We start from the raw sequence: 23046 nt of genomic DNA, 5'->3' as shown, positions 1-23046 counted from the left end.
GGTAATCACCAGGCCGATGCGGCTGCGCGTTCTGCTCACAACGACGGACTTCCAGTGAGGATCCCAATATCGAGACCTGACGCTGCGTGTGGGCTTCGCCCTTTGGCGCTGGAGCTCACACTTTCAGCGTGGAACACGGGAGAGTTTTGCAACCTCCGCCTCAAGGCACTGGACCCTGAACTGCGCCTTCGTCTTCCACGTAACTTAGAACGTCGCGACGCAACACTGTTATGCCGTTTATGGATCGGTGTTGCATTTACCAATTACTATGCTTTCCGGATGGGGATGGCCGACAGCCCTGCCTGCGAGAGCTGTGGTTGTGAGGAGACCATCGCTAATCTTCTCTGTGAGTGCCCTGCATTTGCGAGTGCAAGACATACACTGTGTTGTGCCCTGGACCGCCAGGATCCTCGCCCATTAACAGAGCAAAACATCCTCGGTCCGTGGCCACAGCAGTCGACTGCCCTCAAGGCATACAAGGCACTCCTTGCCTACTTGAGAGCGACTGGATTGAGTGACAAATTGTGACAGCGTTGTGCGTGTGTTATGACTTTTTTCCCTTCTCTCTTCCTCCCTTTAGTCCCCTAATCCCTCTTCCCCAGTGCAGGGTAGCCAATCGGAACACCTTTCTGGTTAACATCCCTGCCTGCCTGCCTGCCTGCCTGCCTGCCTGCCCGCCCGCCCGCCCGCCCGCCCGCCCGTCCGTCCGTCCGTCCGTCCGTCCGTCCGTCCATCCATCCATCTATCTATCTATCTATCTATCTATCCGTCTGACTCAAAAGACGGACGGAACACGGCTTTAAAGGAGCATTTGACAAAAGCATAGCATCTTGAACTAGTCCTAGAGAGCGTAGCACGCGACGTCAAATTTCGATGGCTGAAGAGCCTGCGATTACGTTCTGCAATATATTGGGGAAACATTATAATACCCGGTCTAAAATTCTTGGCAGCTGTGGCAAAGCCCATTGATCGCAACATTCAGCGAGTGACTACTTTTTGCTTGAATTATACGCAAGCCTGTAACTATGTTAGAAGATAGCGCTCTTGGCAGAAACGCTCCCTGAGTGTTTACACATGGACCTCTTTCGAAATAATGACCCGGAAAGGCGAGCCTTAATTTGCTGTGTAAAAAGGACTAAGCCATGGGTCTTTCTGCTTCCCCATGATTGCTGAAAAGTTCGTGAGGGACATCTTTTTCAGCTAAGGAACTGTTCCGAAAAAAAGCCAAAAAAGAGGCTGTGCAAAGAAGCAAGAATTAGAAACGTTTCACAGCTGATAAAGAAACCGAAAGACCCACATGTTAGGCCTTTTTTAACAGCAGGCACATGAGGACCCTTCATATTTTTGGGTGATCATTTCGAAAAAGTCCACATCACCTTGGCCTTCAGTTAAATTTCTAGATCACATTTTGAAAGCTTGAAAATCTGTTCCTAATGAGGCGCTTCGCACATGTATTGAAATACCTAAGTGAGTTGTGACCGGTACCTGTGATTGCCTTTTCACTTTACATCAGGGATCTGTACATTTGCTTGCACATGCTAAGAGAATGGAAGCTGTGAGCAAAAGCCTATGATTTGTGGAAAATGCGCTTCCAGATTACTTGTGGGCAAGTGTTTGGCCATTCTAAGATGTTGCCATCATTTCTTGCTCACTGAGATGTGACGTGAGTACTGTGGACAGAACGAAGGCATCTACATCGAATTTATTTTGCACCCATCCTGAGCTACCTTCTTATCGCACGAAATGACATATAACCATGATGACATCCATGCACACAGTGTCATCCGGGTAAAAACATTGTGTCTGCTTCTTCCTAGTCCTGCGGTTTTCACATTGTTTCCTGCAATGAGAATTTTGGGCAATTAATCGTAATCGTTTGGTTCTCGGTAAATTGTTTTTGGAAGCTTTTACGAAAGCCATTTCAATAGCGGATGGCTGGAATGTATTTGGGAAAGTTATAATTAGCAATGTGTTACTACTAAATGAGGTCTTCTTTTTATGCATTTCAGATAAATCTGACAGCGGAGTGTTGAGCCAAAATATGTGCAGTTTGTCATGAATATAAAACGTATGTACCTGTACCCACCCAAACCCTCTTCTTTCATTCTGAGCTACATGGTTTGTATGTCTGCAATACAAATCATGCATAAAGCAAGTACTTGTACATAAGACTTCACTTGTTCGGCGCCTGGACTTCAATTGATTTCACTTCATTTTTATTTACACCATACAGATGTAGGCAGGCTCAGAAAAAAAGCGCACAATTTTCGCTTGAACACAACCCGAGTCCCCCAGTACATGGCATACAGCGAACGTACAACAAAATAAAATATTAACATATCAATTCCTTCTCTGATAATAGTACATGAGCGACACAGCATACAGTATACAGCATACATGGCATACAGCAGGCACACAGCAATTAAAATAGTAACACATATAAATCATACATGAGCAACAATAGCAAGAGGACAAACAAATACGCAAGCTATGTATCACCCTTCCGCCATTCATATTTGATGCGCTACGAAACCTGGCTTTGTCGGAACGGGAGCTACAGTTTCCCAACTGTACGTTCCTAGAATATAAGGCATTTAAAAGTTGCGGCATAGTATAGCACAACATCTGGCGCCCAATTTGAGCTCTGCAACTTGGAACATGCCAAAATTCTTGGTGTTGAAGTTGACATGTGGGAACGTTTGCCTTTAAATCGGCTAACTGCAAAAACACATCCTGATTATTACTGACAGACTTTTTTGTACCTAATACTTAAGCAATATTCATATAAATTACGTACAGGGACAATAACTGAAGCGTTTAAATAGTCCCTGAGTGTGGGCATAAAAATTCACGTATGCAATACAGCGAACTACCCTTTTTTGCAAAAAGTATACTTTGACAACATTCCTGCGTGTAGAATTTCCCCATACTAAAAAAAAACAGTTTTAAGACAGGGAAGGAAGAGGGCGTTATAAATCATAATGTTTACAGAAACGGGCAGCAAACAGCGAAATCTAGCGAGTATTCCGGCACTTTTTTGAAGCTGTGCTTCGACATGCTCAAAGTGGGGATCCCATGACATATTCGCGTTAAAAAAAAACACCGAGTTTTTATTGTTTCAACAAATATTATTCGCCTATTACCAAGATATGGGTGGAAAAGGGCAGCTTTTGTTTTTGCGCTATTAATAACTAGCGAGTTGAGTTCACTCCATTTGGTTATTTCCATCAGGGTGTCATTAACTGTGCGCACCATTGACTGCATGTCGCTGCCTCGAAAGAACAGGCTAGTATCACCTGCGTAGATAACGTAGTTAGGATTATTGCTTATAGAAGTAATGTCGTTAATATAAAAAAGAAAAAACAGTGGCCCCATAACGCTTCCTTGGGAAACCTGTACTCTGTATGCTTGAACACATGTCAAGAAGCATTAATCAGACACACAAATTGTGAATCTAGAAGAGTTTGACACCTTATATTCAACGTGACACTCAACGTCATCATTTTGGTCACACCGTGCATCAGCAGTGCGAGTACAGTATGACTATATTTCACTTGCCAGTATGGCCGTCTAAGACCACATACTGCTCCTGTAACATTTTGTCCAAGCCAATTGTGACAGGCCACATTACTTGAATGCACGCAGAAGGCTCCAAGAGTTTGTAAGCCAGTTTTTACATTGAGCTTCTGTACTAAACTCTACGTAAATTCCACGATTAAGGACACGTAGTCAGTCTTAAGTACTTACCGTGTTTCTGAAAGTTGGTTTGGTTTATGGGGGGGGGGGGGGGTTTAACGTCCCAAAGCGACTCTGGCTATGAGAGACGCCGTAGTGAGGGGCTCCGGGAATATCGACCACCTGGGGTTCTTTAAGGGCACAGGGTAAGGTAAAATTAGAAAAAAATCGTTTTTTTTTCTTTTGGAATTTTAGAAGTTAAATTCTTTCTACACATGTTCCATGATCGCACTTTCCTCAGAAAGCCATATTTACGGCTGAAAAACGCTTTTTCCGAAACCAAGTAGTGAGCGGCCACGCCCCCTTTCAGGATTAACGTCAATTTTTTCAACCAAAAAGTCCACCACCTGATTTCAAAATTTGTCTAAAATCAGCTACATATAAAAAATTGTCTGGCAACTATTGTACAGCTCCTCTTTTTTAGCCAAGACAATCCTGAGACGCTTTGCACGTTTTTTCCACGTTTCTGAAACCTTCATGCAGCTGCGTCCGAGTGCTATCCCTTTCGATCAGTATTGTAAATTGTGCCGGTGTTGGTTGCTGCTGATAAGTTGAGATGCCCAGGGCAAAGAAGGCCTTCGTCAGGCGTGAATTTCACGGCAACCGCTACGCTCATCGTGAAAAAGCAAAAGGATGTCCACGACCGAATGAGATCCCGAACGCCGAACGCGCCAGCTCCTCGACATCGAAGCTTTCAAGATTTTCTCTGTGCTTCCAGGAAGAGGATGTGCTACAGAGCAGCAGCCAATATGCCTTAATGGACATGGACGGCATTTGTGCCGCAATTACACAGATTTGTGTGTGCAGAGAGTGCGGTGGAAGTGTTGAGCTCATCGAAATTGTGACAAAACGGGTAGGTGTTGCAAGCGTTTACAGTTTGAACTGTGAAGTGTGTAGTGCCGCACAACGATTTGAGACGTCGAAGAAAACTACTTCTGGCCTCTATGAAGCCAACCTCAGGTTAGTGTATGCCTTGAGGTCCATTGGTAAGGGAATGGCTGCAGGAAATATACTCTGTGCTATGCTAAACCTTCCTAAGCCGCCGACAAAGTTTGCGAAATACAATCAAGAGCTTCTAGGTCACATCGAAGCTGCTGCTCAGGAGTCGATGAAAAGGGCAGCTGACGAAGCTGTGCAGCTGAATGAGGGGGATAAAGACATCGCAGTTGCTCTTGATGGAAGCTGGCAGAAGCGAGGCCATACTTCCAATAACGGCATAGTCTCTGCGACCAGTGTAGACTCTGGGAAAGTGCTGGATGTGGAGGTTTTGTCTGAACGTTGTCCAAAGTGCAGCATCAAGGGTACAAACAGTGACCCCCTTCGTAGAGAGGTGTGCCAAAGCAACTACCAAGGCACCAGCGGTGGAATGGAAGTCGCAGGAGCACTGAAAATTTTCGGCAGGAGTGAGGAGCTTCACGGCGTTCGATACGTCAAATACCTTGGGGATGGTGACAGCAAGGCTTTTATGGCTGTGAAGGCACAAATGCCATATGGTGATTCCGTTGAAATATCCAAGGTTGAGTGCATAGGGCACGTGCAAAAAAGGATGGGCACAAGGTTACGAAGGCTAAAAAAAGGAAACAAAGCAGGAAAATTCTCTGATGGAAAGAGCCTCTCGGGCCGAGGCCGACTGACTGATGCAGTAATAGACAAGCTCCAGACGTACTATGGTTTGGCCATCAGAAGAAATGTAGGAAACCTGGATGAAATGCGAAAGGCCGTTTGGGCAACCTTCTTACACTTATCGGCCACAGACGATGACCCATACCATGGACTTTGCCCAAAGGGACCTGATACGTGGTGTGCCTTCAACAGAAGTCAGTCAGAGGGCAAGCCATTTTTCCACAAGGAGAGTTTGCCTGCATCTGTCTTGGAGGCTATCAAACCCATTTATAGGGAGCTATCGAAGGCTGAGCTCCTAGAGAAGTGCCTGCATGGGCGAACTCAAAATGCAAATGAGTCGTTCAACCATGTTGTTTGGGAACGCGCGCCAAAGAATGCGTTTGTTAGGCTTCGGACCCTACGGATGGCAACACTGGATGCTGTTCTTTCATTTAATGATGGTAGCATCGCACGGGCCAACGTTTTGAAGGCGTGTGGATTGAACCCAGGAGCAACACCATAAAGTGGCTGAGGGAAGCTGACCATAAGCGCATGTACTTTGCGGACCGAGCAACACGACAGCTTACAAAAGAGGCCCGACAGTCAAAACGACAAGCCGAAAAGCGAAAAAATGACGGCGACAGTGACTACTAAGCAAGGGGCTATTAAACCAATTACTATGGAGGCGTTTCTGCGAATAAAAAATGGTTTTTCACATCTATTTACTCTTTACACTTTATTATCTCAAAACAGTGTTTTTTCATACAAAGGTACCATTATTTCCAATGCCTTTCAAGACAGACGGCTGATTTTTTTTTTGCAATCATCTACATAAGTATTGCCAACTACTGAACTAGAATTAGGCAATTTCACTGAGCAGTTATTCTGTTATGAATTTTTAAATGCGCAAAGAAAGGCCAGATTTGTGTACTACCGGAAAAATTTTTATTAGAAATCGAATTTTCAACACATTTCAAATATTCTAGTTCAGTAAAAAGAGCACAAAATGTGCCAAACAATGATATATCTATTATTAGGCTACTGTTATTAGTTAGTGAGAAACATGTACCTCAACATGGCCTAAAATGCATGGGAAGTATAGGGCTTACCCTGTGCCCTTAACGTGCACTGACATCACACAGTACACGGGCCTCCGGAATTTCGCCTCCATCGAAATTCGACCGCCGCGTACGGGATCGAACCCGCGTCTTTCGGGGAAGCAGCCGAGCGCCATAACCACTCAGCCAACGCGGCGGCTGTTTCTGAAAGTGTAATAATAATAATAATAATAATAATAATAATAATAATAATAATAATAATAATAATAATAATAATAGTTTATGGCGATTTAACGTCCCAAAGCGACTCAGGCTATGAGGGACGCCGTAGTGAAGGGCTCCGGAAATTTCGACCGCCTGGGGTTCTTTTACGTGCACTGAAATCGCACAGCACACGGGCCTCTAGAATTTCGCCTCCATCGAAATTCGACCGCCGCGGCCGGGATCGAACCCGCGTCTTTCGGGCCGGCAGCCGAGCGCCATAACCACTCAGCCACCGCGGCGGCTAATAATAATAATAATAATTGGTTTTGGGGGAAAGGAAATGGCGCAGTATCGGTCTCATATATCGGCGGACACCTGAACCGCGCCGTAAGGGAAGAGGTAAATTAGGAAGTGAAAGAAGAAAGGGAGAAATAGGTGCCGTAGTGGAGGGCTCCGGAAATTTCGACCACCTGGGGATCTTTAACGTGCACTTACATCGCACAGTACGCGGGCGCCTTAGCGTTTTGCCTCCATCGAAACGCAGTCGCCGTTAGATTTTCTAAGGTGAGCGGTTTCCCTGGCTTAGGGATGAAACTATCGAAGAGGTTTTTCCACTGTTTGGGGATCTTCGTCTTCTCCCAGCATTCTTGCAAGAAATTCATCAGCATTGTTTTAAATTTTTCATCTAGGTTACTGAGCATTGTTTCTGTCACCATTGGGTCCGGGGATGATTTGGTTTTGAGCTTGAGTATTTCAGCTCTAACCTCGTATTCATTGATAGAGGCGTCTAGTTTGCTATTGGATTTACCCTCATAACGTGGTGAGTATGTTTTGGTGGCGGAGCTTATATACCGACAACGAAGTGCATCGAGGAGTTCCTGTTCCGAACTTTAATATTATAACTTAAATTCTGTAAATTTTGTCGCTGTTTTAACTTACTGCGTTCTGGATCGAGGAGGTAGCGAAGGAGATTGCATGTTTTGATCAGGCAGATGTTGCCCTCAAGCTTGGTCACACATTCTTCCCCAGTTTTGACCGCACAGACTAAGTCCATATTCCTCAATCTCTTTGTTGTGGCGTGCTAGGCGGCTTCTGAGATTGCATTTCCACTAATGTTTATTAATTCGCTTTTCCAGACTAGATTTGGCCTCCCACATATGAAGAAGGCAGCTGTCTAGTACTTCGAGTTCCGCATTTTTGTTGAGAGTATTATTCGCATTCTTAACATCATTGCGGAGTTCCTCCGCCAGTTGTTCTATGTTTGAGATTTCTGCCTTTCTCTCGTCCCGGTTACGAGCGTGGCGAAAGCGCCCCATTCGATAATATGCGGGAGAGGGGCGTTTGGCAGGGCCAACTAGCGAGAGGGAGCCCTCACTTCAGGCCTCAAAAAATGCAACAAAACGGATTGCCCTAAATTTATTCTTTTTAAATTGGAATACTCCACGCGTATCACGCCTTTGAGCTGGCTGCACTGCCACTTACACCCAGGGTGCCCTGGACAAGGAACTTCGTCCCGCCGACTAACATGCCCATGGGCCACTCGACGGGCTCGGCGCCTGAGTAAAGGTTTCCTCCCCTAGCAGGAGCCTGAAAGGAGTACCCATGAAAATTTTAACACCCTATGACGGACATTGGGCTATCTCCTGAAAGCTCAAATAAATTGAATGCTCCTGTGTGTAGGCCAACAGAATAAAGCTGTATCCTTATTTAAGGCCACATGACAGCAGTGATTGCGTGCGTGTGTTGTTATCCTGTGTTTATTCCAGCGCAAAGTTTTCGAATGGCAAATTGACGGTCGTGTGTTCTCAACGCTTTTGTTTATTTATGCATCATTTCGTGCCGCGTGAGGGCAATGCACTTTGCCAGCGTAGTAAAGAACATTTTACAACCGTGGTTAGCTGCCTGTAATTCCTAGGTACTTCAAGTGTTCGTATCTCGAAGGAAGAGTGCTTTTGACGGATCTAGTTCCACATTTTTGGACGTATTTTTGCCCGAAGGCTCGGTGCGGCTATTTCTGACAGCAGTGCGTGTACTCACACTGCGGCTATACGGGTGGCACGACGAAATCGGCACGCCCCGGTGATTGCGCTATCAGTCGCCACGTGGACCGGTTGGCACCAATGAGCTGGCAGACGGAAATTGCATGCACCTATAAACACCGGACGGTAGGATAAATATGGGTCTCGCGTAGGCACATGCAAACCTGCTGCAGCTTTCCGCAGGAAGCCTGATTGCTCTCTACGTTGGACTGAGTCATGCTACATGTACTTGCGTGCAAATCAGTTGAGAGATTTGTACCCACTTGGAATATGGATTATACCCCTCGCCTGAGCTGCCAGTCACATATTGAAAAAAAAAACTAAAACAGATCAACAACGTCACCCAAAGTGCGGTGTCGAGGCGAGTGGAATATATGTACGCCGATGAGTTGACGCTAAAACACGCCGTTCCTTGTGCGCTGCAGAGGACAGTGATGTAAGACCAACAAAGTCATACTTCCAACAAACATCGTCTAGAGGGCTAAAAATTGCACCGCAGTTTAGCTGTGAACTTCCGAGAAAAAAAGCGCTGCGTGCTTAATTCAGCATGCTTCCTACATTTTGTTTTGAAAACAGACCCATGAGCTTCAACCTGCGGCGGTGATGTACAGTGTGGTACACATATAACTGCAACATTGAAGTGGATGGTGTGGCATCTACCGAATCTCCAGCACTCGACGCTTCCAACAGACTTTACGGCAGGACAGGGCTCATATTTCTTGTCGGTCGTCGCGTCAGGTGCAGAAATACGCGATATAGCGTGATCTACAGGCTTAAGATCGGCTTGAAGTGGGTTGCTGCGCCGGGACACAATTAACTGCCTTCCTTTTTCCATAAAATCTTCTCTAAGTAGGACGGCATAAAAGTAACCCTCCGATGGACAAAATCAGACTACTCCTCAAAGAGCTCCATTCGTTTTTAGACAAGTTTGTGGCAGTTTTTAAAGCAAGGGCAACAGCATGTCTGTAAACGCAACTAAAAGGCACCCCTCTTGTATCGTTGACTGTGACCGGCACTTACTCATTGAAAAATGAAGTGCAGACTCAGAAGAAAGATGAACATACTTTATTATGCCACAGGTGGCCAACAGAAACAACCACTCTGCATCCAGTATTCTCTCCTGCATGGTTGCCGGGAATAGAAACCTATGCGAGTAGCGCACCGAGTATAACACTTGCTTAAGCGTTCTCTGATGCGGCAAAGCAAAAGGCGCAATTAATGTAGGAAAATGCTCGGCATGTGAAGCAGAATGGCGTAACTGAACAGAAGATTAAGAAGAAACACGCTTTCATCGGAAACAGACAAACGTTCAAACGCGGCACCTGGGCGTATCAACACCGGGCGAAGTAAGGCCGGCGGCTGCGGCTTTGGTACTGATCAGTAGGCATTTTAGGTGGGGCTTCTACATCGGGCGCTCCATATTATTCCTCTTCGTCCGATGAATAGTCGACGTTCCTGAAACCATCGGGCAAAGGCAGCGAACCTTTCTTCAGAATATTGCTCAAGACAGCACGAGCCTCGTGGTCGTTTAGGATTCCCCGCAGCTTCGGTCCAGAAGCGAACTCCTCTGCAGACAGCGCGAGGAACCGAAGTTTGGGGAAGAAGGGCTTCATGAGCGTTCGGAGCTCAGGCGGTCCGTCGACGGCAGCGGCTGAGCGAAGGCGCTGCTCCTGTGCCAACCTGTGGAGGGCGCGTAAGACCAAAATCTCGGGCACGTCAACGACGCAGTCGATGACGTAATTAGCCGTGCACACCGAACAGCATGCGAACGCTTCTGAGGAAATGACGGTGAGGCTATCTTCCTGGAGGAGATGCTATGCGGGGAGGTCACTGTGACCTTCGCCCATAGTGAAAGCGTAGTCCAAGACCGGGCACACGTCCTGCGGCTTCATGTTACGCTTTATGTAAGCAGTGCACTTTTCTGCGAGTTCCGGCACCAGGAATTTGACAGCTGCGCTCCGAGTGTACAGTGCCTGATGCAATGTTTCCACTTCAAGCTGGCCGCTGTAGAAGTACCTGCATTAAACACAATGCATTTCAAATTTCTGCATCCTATAAACTTCTGAAGCCGCTTCAAACCCTTCAAACAACTGCGCTGAAGTTCAGCTTTCCATTTCATTTCCGACAATGAGGAGCATCATGCGAATGGCACAACACATAACAAAGTCAACTCCTTCTGCATAGTCAGCCGGTCAAGACAACATCATTTAAAAGGCAAAACAGCCAGTCAAAGTAGAGCGTCTTGAAAGATTTCTTGGGCTTCTTTTACAGCGTCACAGTACCACAGTGCTAGGAAAGTTTGAAAACTTTTGACAGAATGTCGCAAGCGATAACCCTGGTTGCTCTAGGCAAGAACATCAGCAATGATTTAGCTTTGTTCCCGCATTATATTTCCTTCGGGCTATCGTCATGTGGGGCGACTATTTTTTAGGCGTATACAGGCTGAGCGGTCGAATCGAAAAGGAGAGGTTACGCTAGGTATGAAAAAACGCAATCACTTGAGGATGTTAAGTTTGCTACCACAACATTCATGGTGTGGAAAATAGGAGACGGCCTCGAAGGGACGGAACGGGAAGACGCTCAACGTGGGGCAACGCGACACCCGCCCTCGCGCCGTGTCTGACCAAGGTCACAAGTGGCTCTATCTCTCTTTCTCCCGACTGCCCGAGGCCAACCGCTCGAGATGCCTTCTTTTCTCCCCTTCCCACTGTTCTCTTTTGTATTCATGTGTTTTGTGTCAAACTTCGACCCGTGTAAATAAAGTCAGTGTGAAAGTGAAAGCCACCGAGAGAGCGTCGTCTTTGTGAGGCTCCCGCGCGCGCGGCCCCGCCGCCCGAACGAGTCTTACGCGCAGTTTGGCTTTAATTAGTGCGGTTCAGTCGTTACTTGCCGGGGTGTCAACGGTCGCAGTTACTAACGTTCAGAAGAAATAACATTTTTGGTGCCGAAACCCGGGAAACTTAGTTAACAGTGATCGAGAACGCCATGGAACGACTCCAGAAGAAGCAAGCCGCACTACGACAAGCGATCGACAGGATCATCACAGCAGCCACCACACTCCTACAAGAGCCTGCAGTCCAGAGCGGTGAGCTGGAAGAACAATTTGACCTCCTTGTCAAGCAATCAGAAAAGCTTAAAGCAGTTAATGAGAGCATCGAGAAGAGGGTAGACCTGCAGGAACTCGACGCCGAATTGGCAGCCGTATCTGTATTCAGTGAGAAAATCAGCGTCACGAAAACACGAATCAAAAGAGCCCTACGTAACCAAACCTCGAGCGAAGATAGATCGACAACTCCGTCAGTAACGGGGGCTCTTCCCGAGCCTAATTCGCAGTCTTCAGTGAACACCGGCATCACCATGAGCCAGCTACCGTCAGCAACTACCAAACTTCCGAAGCTGGAAATCGCTAAGTTCAGTGGAGACGCGATCATGGCAGAGATTTTGGAATCAGTTCGAATCAACAATTCACAAGAATGAACTTCTTTCAGCAATCGCTAAATTCCAGTACTTGACGAGTTACCTCACAGGAAAGGCGGCCGCGGCTATCGAAGGGCTATCCCTAAGCAATGAAAACTACGCAGTAGCGATCAAGACCCTGACGGAAAGATTCGGGAAAGAAGACGTCATAATCGAAGAACACATGTCACGTTTGTTCGGTGTTCGCCCGGTACACAACCTCCACGACATGGAAAGGCTTAGGACCCTTTGTGATATCCAGTCGGGAGTCCGAAGCCTCGAGGCACTGGGAGTGACATCGAGTACGTACGGCGTGCTGTTGCTGACTGTCTTAAGGAAAAGCATTCCTGATCAGCTGTGCCTTGAATACTGCCGGAAGAAAGCTACCGCTAAAGCCAGTCCCCAAGACGAACTCCAAGATTTCCTAGATTTCTTAAGAATGGAAGTGGAGAGCAGAGAACGAGCACAGTACAGCAGCCGCCAGTCGCAGAGCACTGTTCTCAAACCGAGGGATTCAAGCCTAAAGGGAAAGACGCCTTCCGCAGCAGTCTTCGCTGTACAAGGCAGAGAGTCGCAGTGCTCATTTTGTGGTGCAGAAGATCACCTTCCGTAGGACTGTGTGGTCAGGAAATAATGGCCAAAGAGAGAAGGTGCTTCAAATGCGCGAAAAGGAACCATCTGGCAACCGAATGCCGATCAGCCAAGTGGCTTAAGTGCTCGAAATGCTCCGCCCGGCACGCTACAGGCGTCTGCGAGTTAAACAGGCCGACACCATCTCATGCAAGAAACGTCCCTGCACCTCTTGAGACTACCGTGCAGTCATCGTTACAGATGGCACAGACTAACTCCACTCCGAGCGTGCTCCTGCAGACAGCACAAGCCTGGGCAGAAGCGAAACAGAATCGCGCCTTGGTTAGAATACTGCTCGACGGTGGCAGCCAACGAACTTTCGTAAAAAAAGAAGTTTCCCAGCTTCTTAAGCTTCGAGTGATGGGCAAAGAACGTCTCGCCATTAACACCTTTGGGACCACGAAGCGAAGCATCAAAACGTGCAATAGAGTCGAGTTATGGCTACGAAGCCGGCATAACGACAACATAATTCGAGTCGAGGCCCTCGAGGTTCCTGAGATTTCCGGGGACTTTCTACAACCACCGGACGCCTCCGCTACCAGCCTGGCTGCAGACCAAGGGCTCCAGCTCGCTGATCTGGCTCCTGGCGACCATCGACAAAACACCGGCGTCTGTATCTTGATTGGCGCTGACCGATACTGGGACGTCACCACCGGAAAAGTCAAGCGTGTCAGGAAAAGTCAAGCGTGTCAGCGACAAGCTCGTTGCCGTGGAGACCATCTTTGGGTGGACATTACAACGTATAGTTTCTAAAACAACGGCGACGTGTTTGATTACAACCACCAGAGTGATGCGCATCTTGGTGACCACCCAACAGGACAACGACGTCCTATCCAGACAGCTGAAATCATTTTTAGGAGCTGCAACACCTTGGGATAGTCGACAGAGAAGCCACAAACAGGGAAGACGAAGTTCTTAGAGACTTCCAAGAAACCGTCACTTACAGAGATGGTCGTTATCAGGTGGCCCTGCCCTGGAAACACAATGCTTCAGATCTAGCTGACAATAAAGGGGTAGCTGCGCAGAGGCTTCGGTCATTAACGGCCAAGCTGCTGAGAAGTGACGACATCATGCAAGCTTACGACCAAGCACAGCGAGAATACCTGGTTTCCGGACACGCCGAGGAGGTCAACGGAAATGGTGAGTCCCCAAAGTGACCTATTTATTACCTCCCGCATCGAGGCGTTGTCAGACCGACAAGTGAGACAACCAGGCTGAGAGTTGTTTTCGACGCGTCCTCGAGCGCACAAGGTCAGCTCTCGTTCAATGATGTTCAGTTTACGGGACCAAATTTGAATCCAAATCTCTCAGGCATCCTAATCAGGTTCCGAACCCACAGCATCGCTATCATGGCAGACATAGAAAAGGCATTCCTCCAGGGGCAGCTCGCCGAAAGTGACCGCGACGCCCTGCGCTTTCTGTGGTATGAACGAGCGCCCAAGCAGTCGGAACCTCTGCCCCCTGTCAAAGAGTACCGTATGACGAGAGTGCCGTTCGGAGCAACATCGAGTCCCTTTTTGCTTGCGGCAACTCCCAAACACCATATAGGGTCCATGCAGGACATTTATCCGAGCACTGCGAATGTACTCAAAAATGACCTGTATGTGGACGATCTAGTGACGGGCGCTGACACCATAGAGGAGGCGGAGCGGATCTGTGAAGAATTGCAGTGCATTATGAACAAGGCCGGCATGCATCTGCCCAAGAGGCGATCCGATGCGGCCGAGCTTGCAACGATGATATTCGAAAGTGATAACGCACGAGGCAGCTTGCCGGAGCTCACGACGACAAAGATCCTTGGTGTCGAATGGAGGCCTCACGCTGACGACTTCGTGTTTGAGATGAACACCCTAATAGATTTCTTGAGAACGCGGCAGGATACGAAGAGATCTTTCCTACAAGCGTCAGCGAGTATTTTCGACCTTTTCGGTTTCCTCGCCCCGAACTCCACTACAGCGAAGATTTTGTTTCAAACCCTTTGGGAGCGCGGTACAGACTGGGATGAGAAGCTGCCAACAGACGTATTAGAGAAATGGAACAGCTGGTGCCAGCAGCTTACTGAGCTTCGCTGCATTTCAGTACCTCGCAAAATCGCCTTGAAGGGAGAACATGCCGAGCCGGAGCTACATGTTTTCTGTGATGCCAGCCCCAAAGCTTACGTGAAGACAAAAAATGAAGACGGGAGCTTCACTGTATCCCTTTTGATGGCAAAGTCAAGGGTGGCTCCGTTAAAGCGCTTGTCATTGCCACGGTTGGAGCTAATGGGGGCTCTAATTGGAGCTCGGTTGGCCAAAACGCTTATTCAGCAGATGAATGTGACAGCTCTTTCAGTCCATTGCTGGAGTGACTCGACTGTTGCTCTGAACTGGATAAAGAGCTCTGCTCTGAGGTGGAAACCTTTCATTGCCAACCGAGTCCAAGAGATTCAATCTCTGACGGATCCTTTAGTCTGGAGGCATTGCCCTGGAAAGGAAAACCCCGCGGACTTGTTGACAAGGGGCATAATGCCATCCAGCTTGATTGACAGTAAAACCTGGTGGACCGGACCTGATTGGCTGAAGATTTCAACAGTGTACCCCACTGTTCTGCCACAGATCGATAACAAGATTTGCGCAGAGGAGGAAAGAGTCATGCAAGTGCTCAATACAGTGAGCTGCAGTGCATCGGAGCCTTTGCTAGATATTGAAAACAGCAGCTCCTTGACCAGAGTCCTTCGTGTAACAGCCTGGATTCAGCGCTTTCTGCATAACTCTCGGAACCCCTCACTGAAACGAGAAGGAGAGTTAACAGCACCAGAACTGGCGGAGGCCGAGAACTACTGGCTTCGACTGTCAGAAATGACAAGCTTCTCGAAGGAAATAGGCGCACTTCAGTCGTCAACTCCACTCCACAAGAGATCGCCCATCCTAGCTCTCAACCCCTACCTCGATGCTGATGGCTTACTCAGGGTTGGCGGTAGACTCCAATATAGCGCCGAAGAGGAAGAAACAAAACATCCAGTAGTAATCTCTTGCGCACACCGGTTCGCATTATTGCTCATCGCTCGCGAGCACATGCGCTTGCTGCATGCTGGAGTGCGAGACACCCTATGCCACCTCCGTGAGCGCTACTGGGTGCTGAGAGGAAGACAAGCAATAAAGTCGGTGATTAGGCGCTGCGTTCCATGCCAGAGACAAAGTTGCCGTCCCGCAGCTGAACCCGTAGCCCCTCTTCCACCTGAACGCGTCACCAAGGCTGACCCCTTCCAGATCGCAGGTGTCTACTTTGCAGGGCCGCTATTCTGCAGTGAAAATGGAGTGACTCGCAAGGCGTACATCGCTCTCTTTACATGCGCGACAACCAGAGCAGTACATCTCGAGCTCGTGAGAGGCCTCACATCCAACTCTTTCCTGAAGGCTCTCAGAAGGTTTGTTTCTAGACGCGGGATGTGCAAATTAATCTATTCTGATAACGATCTGACCTTTAAAAGAGCGTCAAAAGACATTGCAGCGATGTTTCGGGCATCGAGGGAAACAGAGGTCCAGGCATATCTCAGCGAACACCGAATGTCCTGGAGATTCATTGTGGAAAGAGCGGCCTGGTTGGGCGGCTTCTGGGAAAGAATGGTTCGGACCGTGAAAACGTGCCTTCGCAAAACACTCGGCAGAAGCAGCCTGGATTTCGACAGCCTCCACACAGTTCTCACAGAGGTCGAGGCGGTCGTAAATTCCCGTCCCCTCACATATGTCCACTCGGATGCGGGGGAACCAGCTCCTCTAACATCCGCTCATTTCCTTGTTGGACGACGGCTAACAGCTTTGCCGTCCACGACTGCGGCCACTTCTGCGAAGTCGACATGTGGAACGCTGCAAAGACAATGGAATTACTGCGTCGCACTTGTGGATTTGTTTTGGAAACGGTGGAGGCGGGAGTATCTCTTAGAACTGAGGTCCGCTCAATTCACCAGGCCTACACAGCAGCGAAGCATACAGGAAGGCGCTATTGTGCTGCTCGGTGACGAACGGACGCCCCGCCAGATGTGGCCGATGGCGAGAGTCAAGGAGACCTTCCCAGGAAGGGACGGTAATGTGCGCGCTTGCAAGATTGTGCTCCCAAACAGAGGGGAGATGCGCAGACCAGTGCAAGCCCTTTTCCCTCTCGAACTTCAAGGTTGGGACGTGTCACACAGTGCACAATGAGCAGAAATAGCTCATTGCGGGGGAGGATGTAGAAAATAGGAGACGGCCTCGAAGGGACGGAACGGGAAGACGCTCAACGTGGGGCAACGCGACACCCGCCCTCGCGCCGGGTCTGACCAAGGTCACAAGTGGCTCTCTCTATCTCTCTTTCTCCCGACTGCCCGAGGCCAACCGCTCGAGATGCCTTCTTTTCTCCCCTTCCCACTCTTCTCTTTTGTATCCATGTGTTTTGTGTCAAACTTCGACCCGTGTAAATAAAGTCAGTGTGAAAGTGAAAGCCACCGAGAGAGCGTCGTCTTTGTGAAGCTCCCGCGCGCGCGGCCCCGCCGCCCGAACGAGTCTTACGCGCAGTTCGGTTTTAATTAGTGCGGTTCAGTCGTTACTTGCCGGGGTGTCAACGGTCACAGTTACTAACGTTCAGAAGAAATAACACATGGCATATGTCCCGTGACATGGCGGTGCATCAACTGCCAAACCACTTGATTGAACTTACCCAAGGAGGCCAAGAACGCCATCTGGGTGCAAGTCGGTGATGATTACACGTTCTTCCTTGCGGAAGCCTCCATAGAACATGGCTCTGAAGACGTCATTCTGGACAGCCAAGATCATTCGGTGCGCCTTGAATGACCTCCGCTGACCGGGAAAGTGGGCACAGTGCACGACAATCTCTACGTCGGCAATTTCCTCACTGTTGAGAAATCTTGCGAAAGAAAACTGGAAGTGAAGGAGAGAGGTCAGGATTATGTCGTAGTGTGTGAAGGACTTCGCATCATCAAATCAATGACCACACCTCTACGACCCGGTACCACAAACAGTAAAAACTAAAAGGAGCCCCACATTCTGGCCCAGTTCGTGCGTCCAACAACATATGTCAGACAGTTACTGCTTCATTTCCCTTCCTGAAAGCCAATTTTCATTTTTTTTCTCATATTGAAGTCCTTAAGAATGCTGTTGGAGCATATGACCTCTTTGGTCTGTTAAGCACAACCAGCGTTGGCTAATGCATATGCCCGCCCACTCTGCTATTTCTCGCGCGTAAGCTTCACGATGTGCAGCACCGACATGTTCCAATGGTCAGCTTGTGAATATACAGGGTGTTTCACCTAACACTTTACACAATTTTTAAAAATAGGCTTTATGAGTTAGAACAGCGCCTATGTAGGCATAACATTGTGAGCAGTGCAATACATAAGAATACACCTTTTACATGGTGACTAGAACGCTGGTTAACTAATATTGAGTATTGAACTTTCTAACGATCACTTTTGGTATCCTTAATTATTGACAGGCGTTTAGCCTACCGTAAATAATGTCCAGATTAATTTTTAGAACTTCAAAAACGCAGTTACCCTCGGCGCTGTGGCATAACAAATTTTCCCTATTTCAACGAGTTGCGGGCACTGGAGAGGGTGTTTTGACTGCAAGCTTCTCGAAAGCGCGTATGTATTTTGGCTCGGTGTTGACAAAAAATCTTGGGCTACTGCGCCGAGGGGAACCACGCTTTGCAAATTACGTAAACTAATATGAATATTAATTACGGAGGGCTACACGTCTGTCATTAAGTAAGGAAGGCTAACAGTAATAATAAAAAAGGTAACGAATCGATACCGGTTATCCAGCCTACTAGTTAGGATGTATTTTATGTATTTTGAAGTACTACACCACTCACAATGCTGTGCCGAAAAAAAAAGCGCTCATGGACCCAAAAAGCATTGTTAAGAGGGTTAGCTCTTACTCATCAAGTTTCGATATTTCATGGGGTCTGCTACCACCTTTAGATCACAGGTTCATCCCTGGCATCAACTAGAAAACAGCAATTCTCGCATTGAGACTTGTAGCGCCATCTGGAATAGCATTGTAGAAACAATCACCTGCCGCGTGTCAATGATGACGTCACGGTTCAATATGGTGGAAAGAGGTGGAACTATGTGAGTAAGACGTCAGTGGACCAAATGAGGGCAAAAAATCGGTTTCTCGATTCCAAGATAGCGGCCATTAAAAATTGATTGCGCCCTTCCATCCCCTTCCCTCCCTTCCTCCCAACAAATATCCTATAACGGGTAGGAAAATTGTCCCCTTACGGGACCGCTATGTGTGTATTCATTCGTTCCGCTATATATACTCGGACAACAAGAGGCAAACAATTTTGGTAGGCAAATAAAAACCTTACGGGCTGCGGTATAGAAAGACAATTAAATAACAGGTTTGCATTGTACACATTCAATTAATAATTGAAGCGTTACCATGTTGCACGTCAAGCCGAATTCTAGGCCTACCTTGATCCCCATACGAAGGAAATTCCCTTTGGAACGTACCTTGAGGAGGTGTAACTCGACAACGGGAAGACGTGCATCGTAATTTCTCTGATAGATGGCGCTAGGCTAGTCGGCATGCGTGCACGCGTAGCCAACCATGGTGGAAATCCACCCCGTTTCAAAAGGAACACTCTTACGTTTCATCCATCCATCCATAATGAGCCGTCTCCCTCAGGAGCTCCTCTCAGATGCGCTCGTTCCGCCGATCATAGATTCGATTCGTCGATTCGTATTTCCATTATTGTACCTCCCTTTAATCTTATTCATATCAATCCTAGCCGCCGCGGTGGCTGAGTGGTTACGGCGCTCAGCTGCTGGCCCGAAAGACGCGGGCTCGATCCCAGCCGCGGCGGTCGAATTTCGATTGAGGCGAAATTCTAGAGGCCCGTGTACTGTGCGATGTCAGTGCACGTTAAGAACCCCAGGTGGTCGAAATTTCCGGAGACCTTCCCTGCGGCGTCACTCATAGCCTGAGTCGCTTTGGAACGTTAAACCCCCATAAACCAAACCATATCAATCCTAGTAAACCAAAAAACTTACGCTCGTTACCTTAACGTCTTCGAGAGGGTGGCGGCCTTTATTTTTAATTGTGTAAAGTCTTAGGCGAAACACCGTGCATCCGTGTGCGCGGGCGTGTGTGTGCGTGCGTGCGTGTGTGTGCGTGCGTGCGTGTGTTCCAAGCAGCGACCGCGCAATGGGCAGTCCCTGCTGAGGGAATTTTATTCGTCTACCAGTATCCTAATCTCCTTAGATGGTACCTTATTAGGAGGCAAAAATTTCGTTCAACGCCACTGCTCGCCCTTATATGCACGCTAAAGAACTACGAGTATTCTAGCACTGTTCTTGATTTCGAGGATGAAAGCGGTTGGATAACAGAGACTGATTACTACGTTCTAATGACAAACGAAGAAGCCACTTTAAACTAATTAACACGGACCTTCATTCAGCTAGGGAGGACAAAAATAAAATAGAAGGTCTCGAGGCCAGACGGTCGTTTCTACAAGCCGACTGCGACGACGTCAGGCACTCCTGTTAACAGACCTCTGCTGTCAGACCACAGCGCGTTGGCTTCCCAGCAACAATCGCGAAGGTCTAAACGCTCTAGACGCCGTAATTAACGAGGCTACCTTGAAATAAATCTCGAAAAATGATTCATTTTCTAAGTGCATAATTCTCAGGAATGCATGGCCAATAAATCTGAACGAGAACATTTTTGAGAGGGAAACAGTTTATGAACGCAATTTTTTATATAATGCGAGATCTCAGTATAACATTCACTATATCCGCAGATCACCCGATGGCAGTCTTGCATTTTTTTTTCTATTTAGCTTTTTTGCTATCGTCAAAAGTCTCTCCCACCAGTTTTCTACGGCAGTGTTAACCGTTCAATGCGATGAATAGAAACACTTTAAAAGAGAGATTTTGCAACATATCAGAAGAATTGGCAGTTACCTTGAATATTTCAATAAAAGTATATCACAGTTTTCCAATTTTCAATATATTTGTCCAGGAATGTTGAACATAATTGCCAAATAAGCCAGAAAAAGCCACACAGCTCAAAACGAAATTGTAATGTGAGTTGTGTTCAGCCTTCTTTTATAACCAGCTCACATTCCTTTACCACCACACACTCGAATCAGGCGGATAAAATGAGCTTATCATGCGCCTGGCAAAGCATTAATGAAAATGCGGTTGTAACAGTAATGCTCGTAAGGCTTAATTCTCCTGGCTTCTCAGTGTGGGTAGAAGCGTGGCTCGTGGAAGCGTGCCCACAACTCGCTCCCTCTCTGCAGTACTGGCAGAAGTAGCTCAGGCAATCGCACCGGGCGCTGCACCTGAAGGCTGGAAGAAAACAACGGCGCACAGCGCGTAAAACGTGAGGTGTCCGATGCACATGCACTGACATTAAGTGCACGAATGCCATTTTTATTGGCTTCCACGACGAGGGCAGAAGCCAAAGCAACAGACAGCTGGCCTTGCAAGACGCCCTCCCGGTTATCATGTCATCCGGCACTGTACGAATGAGCTGAAAGAAAGGGTGGACAGCCGTTATTTAGCTCATTGTGGGAGGCATACGACCTGAGCGCGAAGTTGTTTCTATGATGATGACGACAGGTTTTATTGCGAAAGCAATACTGCTCGAGGTTTCCGCTCTTGGCCGTCGTCCCGGAGAATCCACCATTGACCTTTAGTGTGACCAATGGGTGATGTCATACCAGCTGTGGAGAAGCGGGGCCCCAACTCGGCTCGTCGCGATCGTCCCAGCGAATCCTCCATGCTGCAGCTGCACGCCGCTACCGCGAGGGGCGCTCGCTGTGCGTGACGTCATGCCAGCTGTGGAAAAGCGGCTCCCCAACTCGGCTCGTCGCAGTCGTCCCAGCGAATCCTCCACGGTATGTCGGATGATGTGTATAAGGTGAAGCTGCAACGATGTGCTGCAGCTAAGAAGCGGCGGCGTGCGGAAGAAACGTATGAAGAGCTGGAACAACGTTTAGCTAAACGGCGTGCATATTGTAGTCGTTATGGAGAGCGCTAAAGAGACGCAACAACGACAGAACGAAGCGAGCAAGAGACAACGCGCTCAATAGACGCCAGAAGAACGCGCCACAAGACCCGAGAAGCGTCGTAACGAAGATGCGGCTGGAAGGAGTGACACCTCCCTTAGTGACTCTTCAACTGCGGAAGAGACCGCTTTGAATTCTCGAGAGCGTCGGAATGAGACGCAGCGTAGACGACGTGCCGAGGAAACGAAGCTTTCGCAATTCGACTTGGGTAAACCAGAGCTAAACCACAGACACCTTTTTATGGCGCAAGGGCACCTGTGGCCAAAGAGCGCCATGGCGCAAGGTATTTTCTTTTTCTCGAGGTGGGGGCAAAGACTCGAAGCTGTTTCTAGCTTTTTGTTGCAGCTTTCATAAATTATCACCATTGCTTTCTCTCTGCTATGACACCATTTCTATCGCTCTTAGATCGCGACACAGTTTCAGCTCTTTGATACACAATATGCTCACCAACACATAGAGCGCATGCATAGATAGGAACGTTGCTCTGACTGCGCCCAAATTTGGAGACTAGCAGACTGTCGTCCCACCTGCGGCATTCGCGCGAACTCCTCATCCCACAAAACAGAGAACGCGTTCAAAACGTCTTGGAACAGCGAAAGCCACATAAAAAATGCCTTGCGTTGGACTGAAATGTGTCAGTGCTGTGCGCAATTAAAAGTTCGCTCATACGTTTCAGCGGCGTGCATTAGTCGGGGCGAGCTATAAGGCTGGCCCTTGTGCCCACTGACGTCATTGGGGTAGGGGACGCGCGGTGATATGTTTCGGCTAAATCTGTTGCGAGCTACGGCGAGCTGCGATTTTTAAGTTATTTCTAAATTATACGGTCCACGCAGAGCATTAAAGTTTGACTCGAATACACGCATAGACCCCATTCAGGGATCTGTTGCATTAGAATATGGCCAAATAAATCATTTTTGGGTCCCTTTAAGAGCAGTGCTGGTTTCAACTAGCCAAAGCAGATTGGCGCGAGTAATCTTTTTACAGATCTTGAGCACCCCTGCCCCGCGGCAATTCACGTGCTTTATCTGCGACGAACCTGACCGCGTTTTCTTGCTTGAGGCCGCTGAGTGTTCCGCCGGCTATTCCGTATCAGGGTATTGCGCTCTAGCCACCAGGAATGCAAGCAAGGTGACCGCACAAGAATGTAAACGCCAACTCGACGCCGCGGACTCAGCGAAGTTTTCGGGCCGCTACTTCCTTCCCTGCGAGGCTGTTCGTCGGCTTGCGGAACTTGACCATTAAGCTGTTAATGACGGAAGGACAGC

General features: G+C 48.1%; 1 protein-coding gene across 1 annotated transcript; it reads right to left on the bottom strand.

Annotated features, from left to right (window-relative positions):
* Positions 1-10059: 10059 nt before the first annotated feature.
* On the bottom strand, positions 10060-17526 carry LOC144103372 (BTB/POZ domain-containing protein 2-like). Its single transcript, XM_077636110.1, has 3 exons — positions 17396-17526; positions 10482-10654; positions 10060-10436 (listed from the first exon to the last, which is right to left on the bottom strand). The coding sequence occupies exons 1-3, from the start codon at positions 17509-17511 to the stop codon at positions 10060-10062; spliced, it is 666 nt and encodes a 221-aa protein (XP_077492236.1). The 5' UTR covers positions 17512-17526.
* Positions 17527-23046: the final 5520 nt, after the last annotated feature.

The sequence above is a fragment of the Amblyomma americanum genome, chromosome 9 (assembly GCF_052857255.1).
Source record: "Amblyomma americanum isolate KBUSLIRL-KWMA chromosome 9, ASM5285725v1, whole genome shotgun sequence".
Taxonomy (NCBI): Eukaryota; Metazoa; Arthropoda; class Arachnida; order Ixodida; family Ixodidae; genus Amblyomma; species Amblyomma americanum.
Note: the sequence above shows the minus strand (reverse complement) of the source record. Positions and strands in the feature narration are given on the sequence as shown.

Excerpts from the sequence above, each read along its gene's own strand:
- LOC144103372 (XM_077636110.1), bottom strand. The coding sequence starts at position 17,511 with ATGATCTTGGCTGTCCAGAATGACGTCTTCAGAGCCATGTTCTATGGA. Across the intron at positions 10,655-17,395 it reads GGCGTTCTTGGCCTCCTTGG|GTACTTCTACAGCGGCCAGC; the intron begins GTAAGTTCAATC and ends TGTTTAATGCAG. Across the intron at positions 10,437-10,481 it reads GGACTACGCTTTCACTATGG|ATAGCCTCACCGTCATTTCC; the intron begins GCGAAGGTCACA and ends TCCTCCAGGAAG.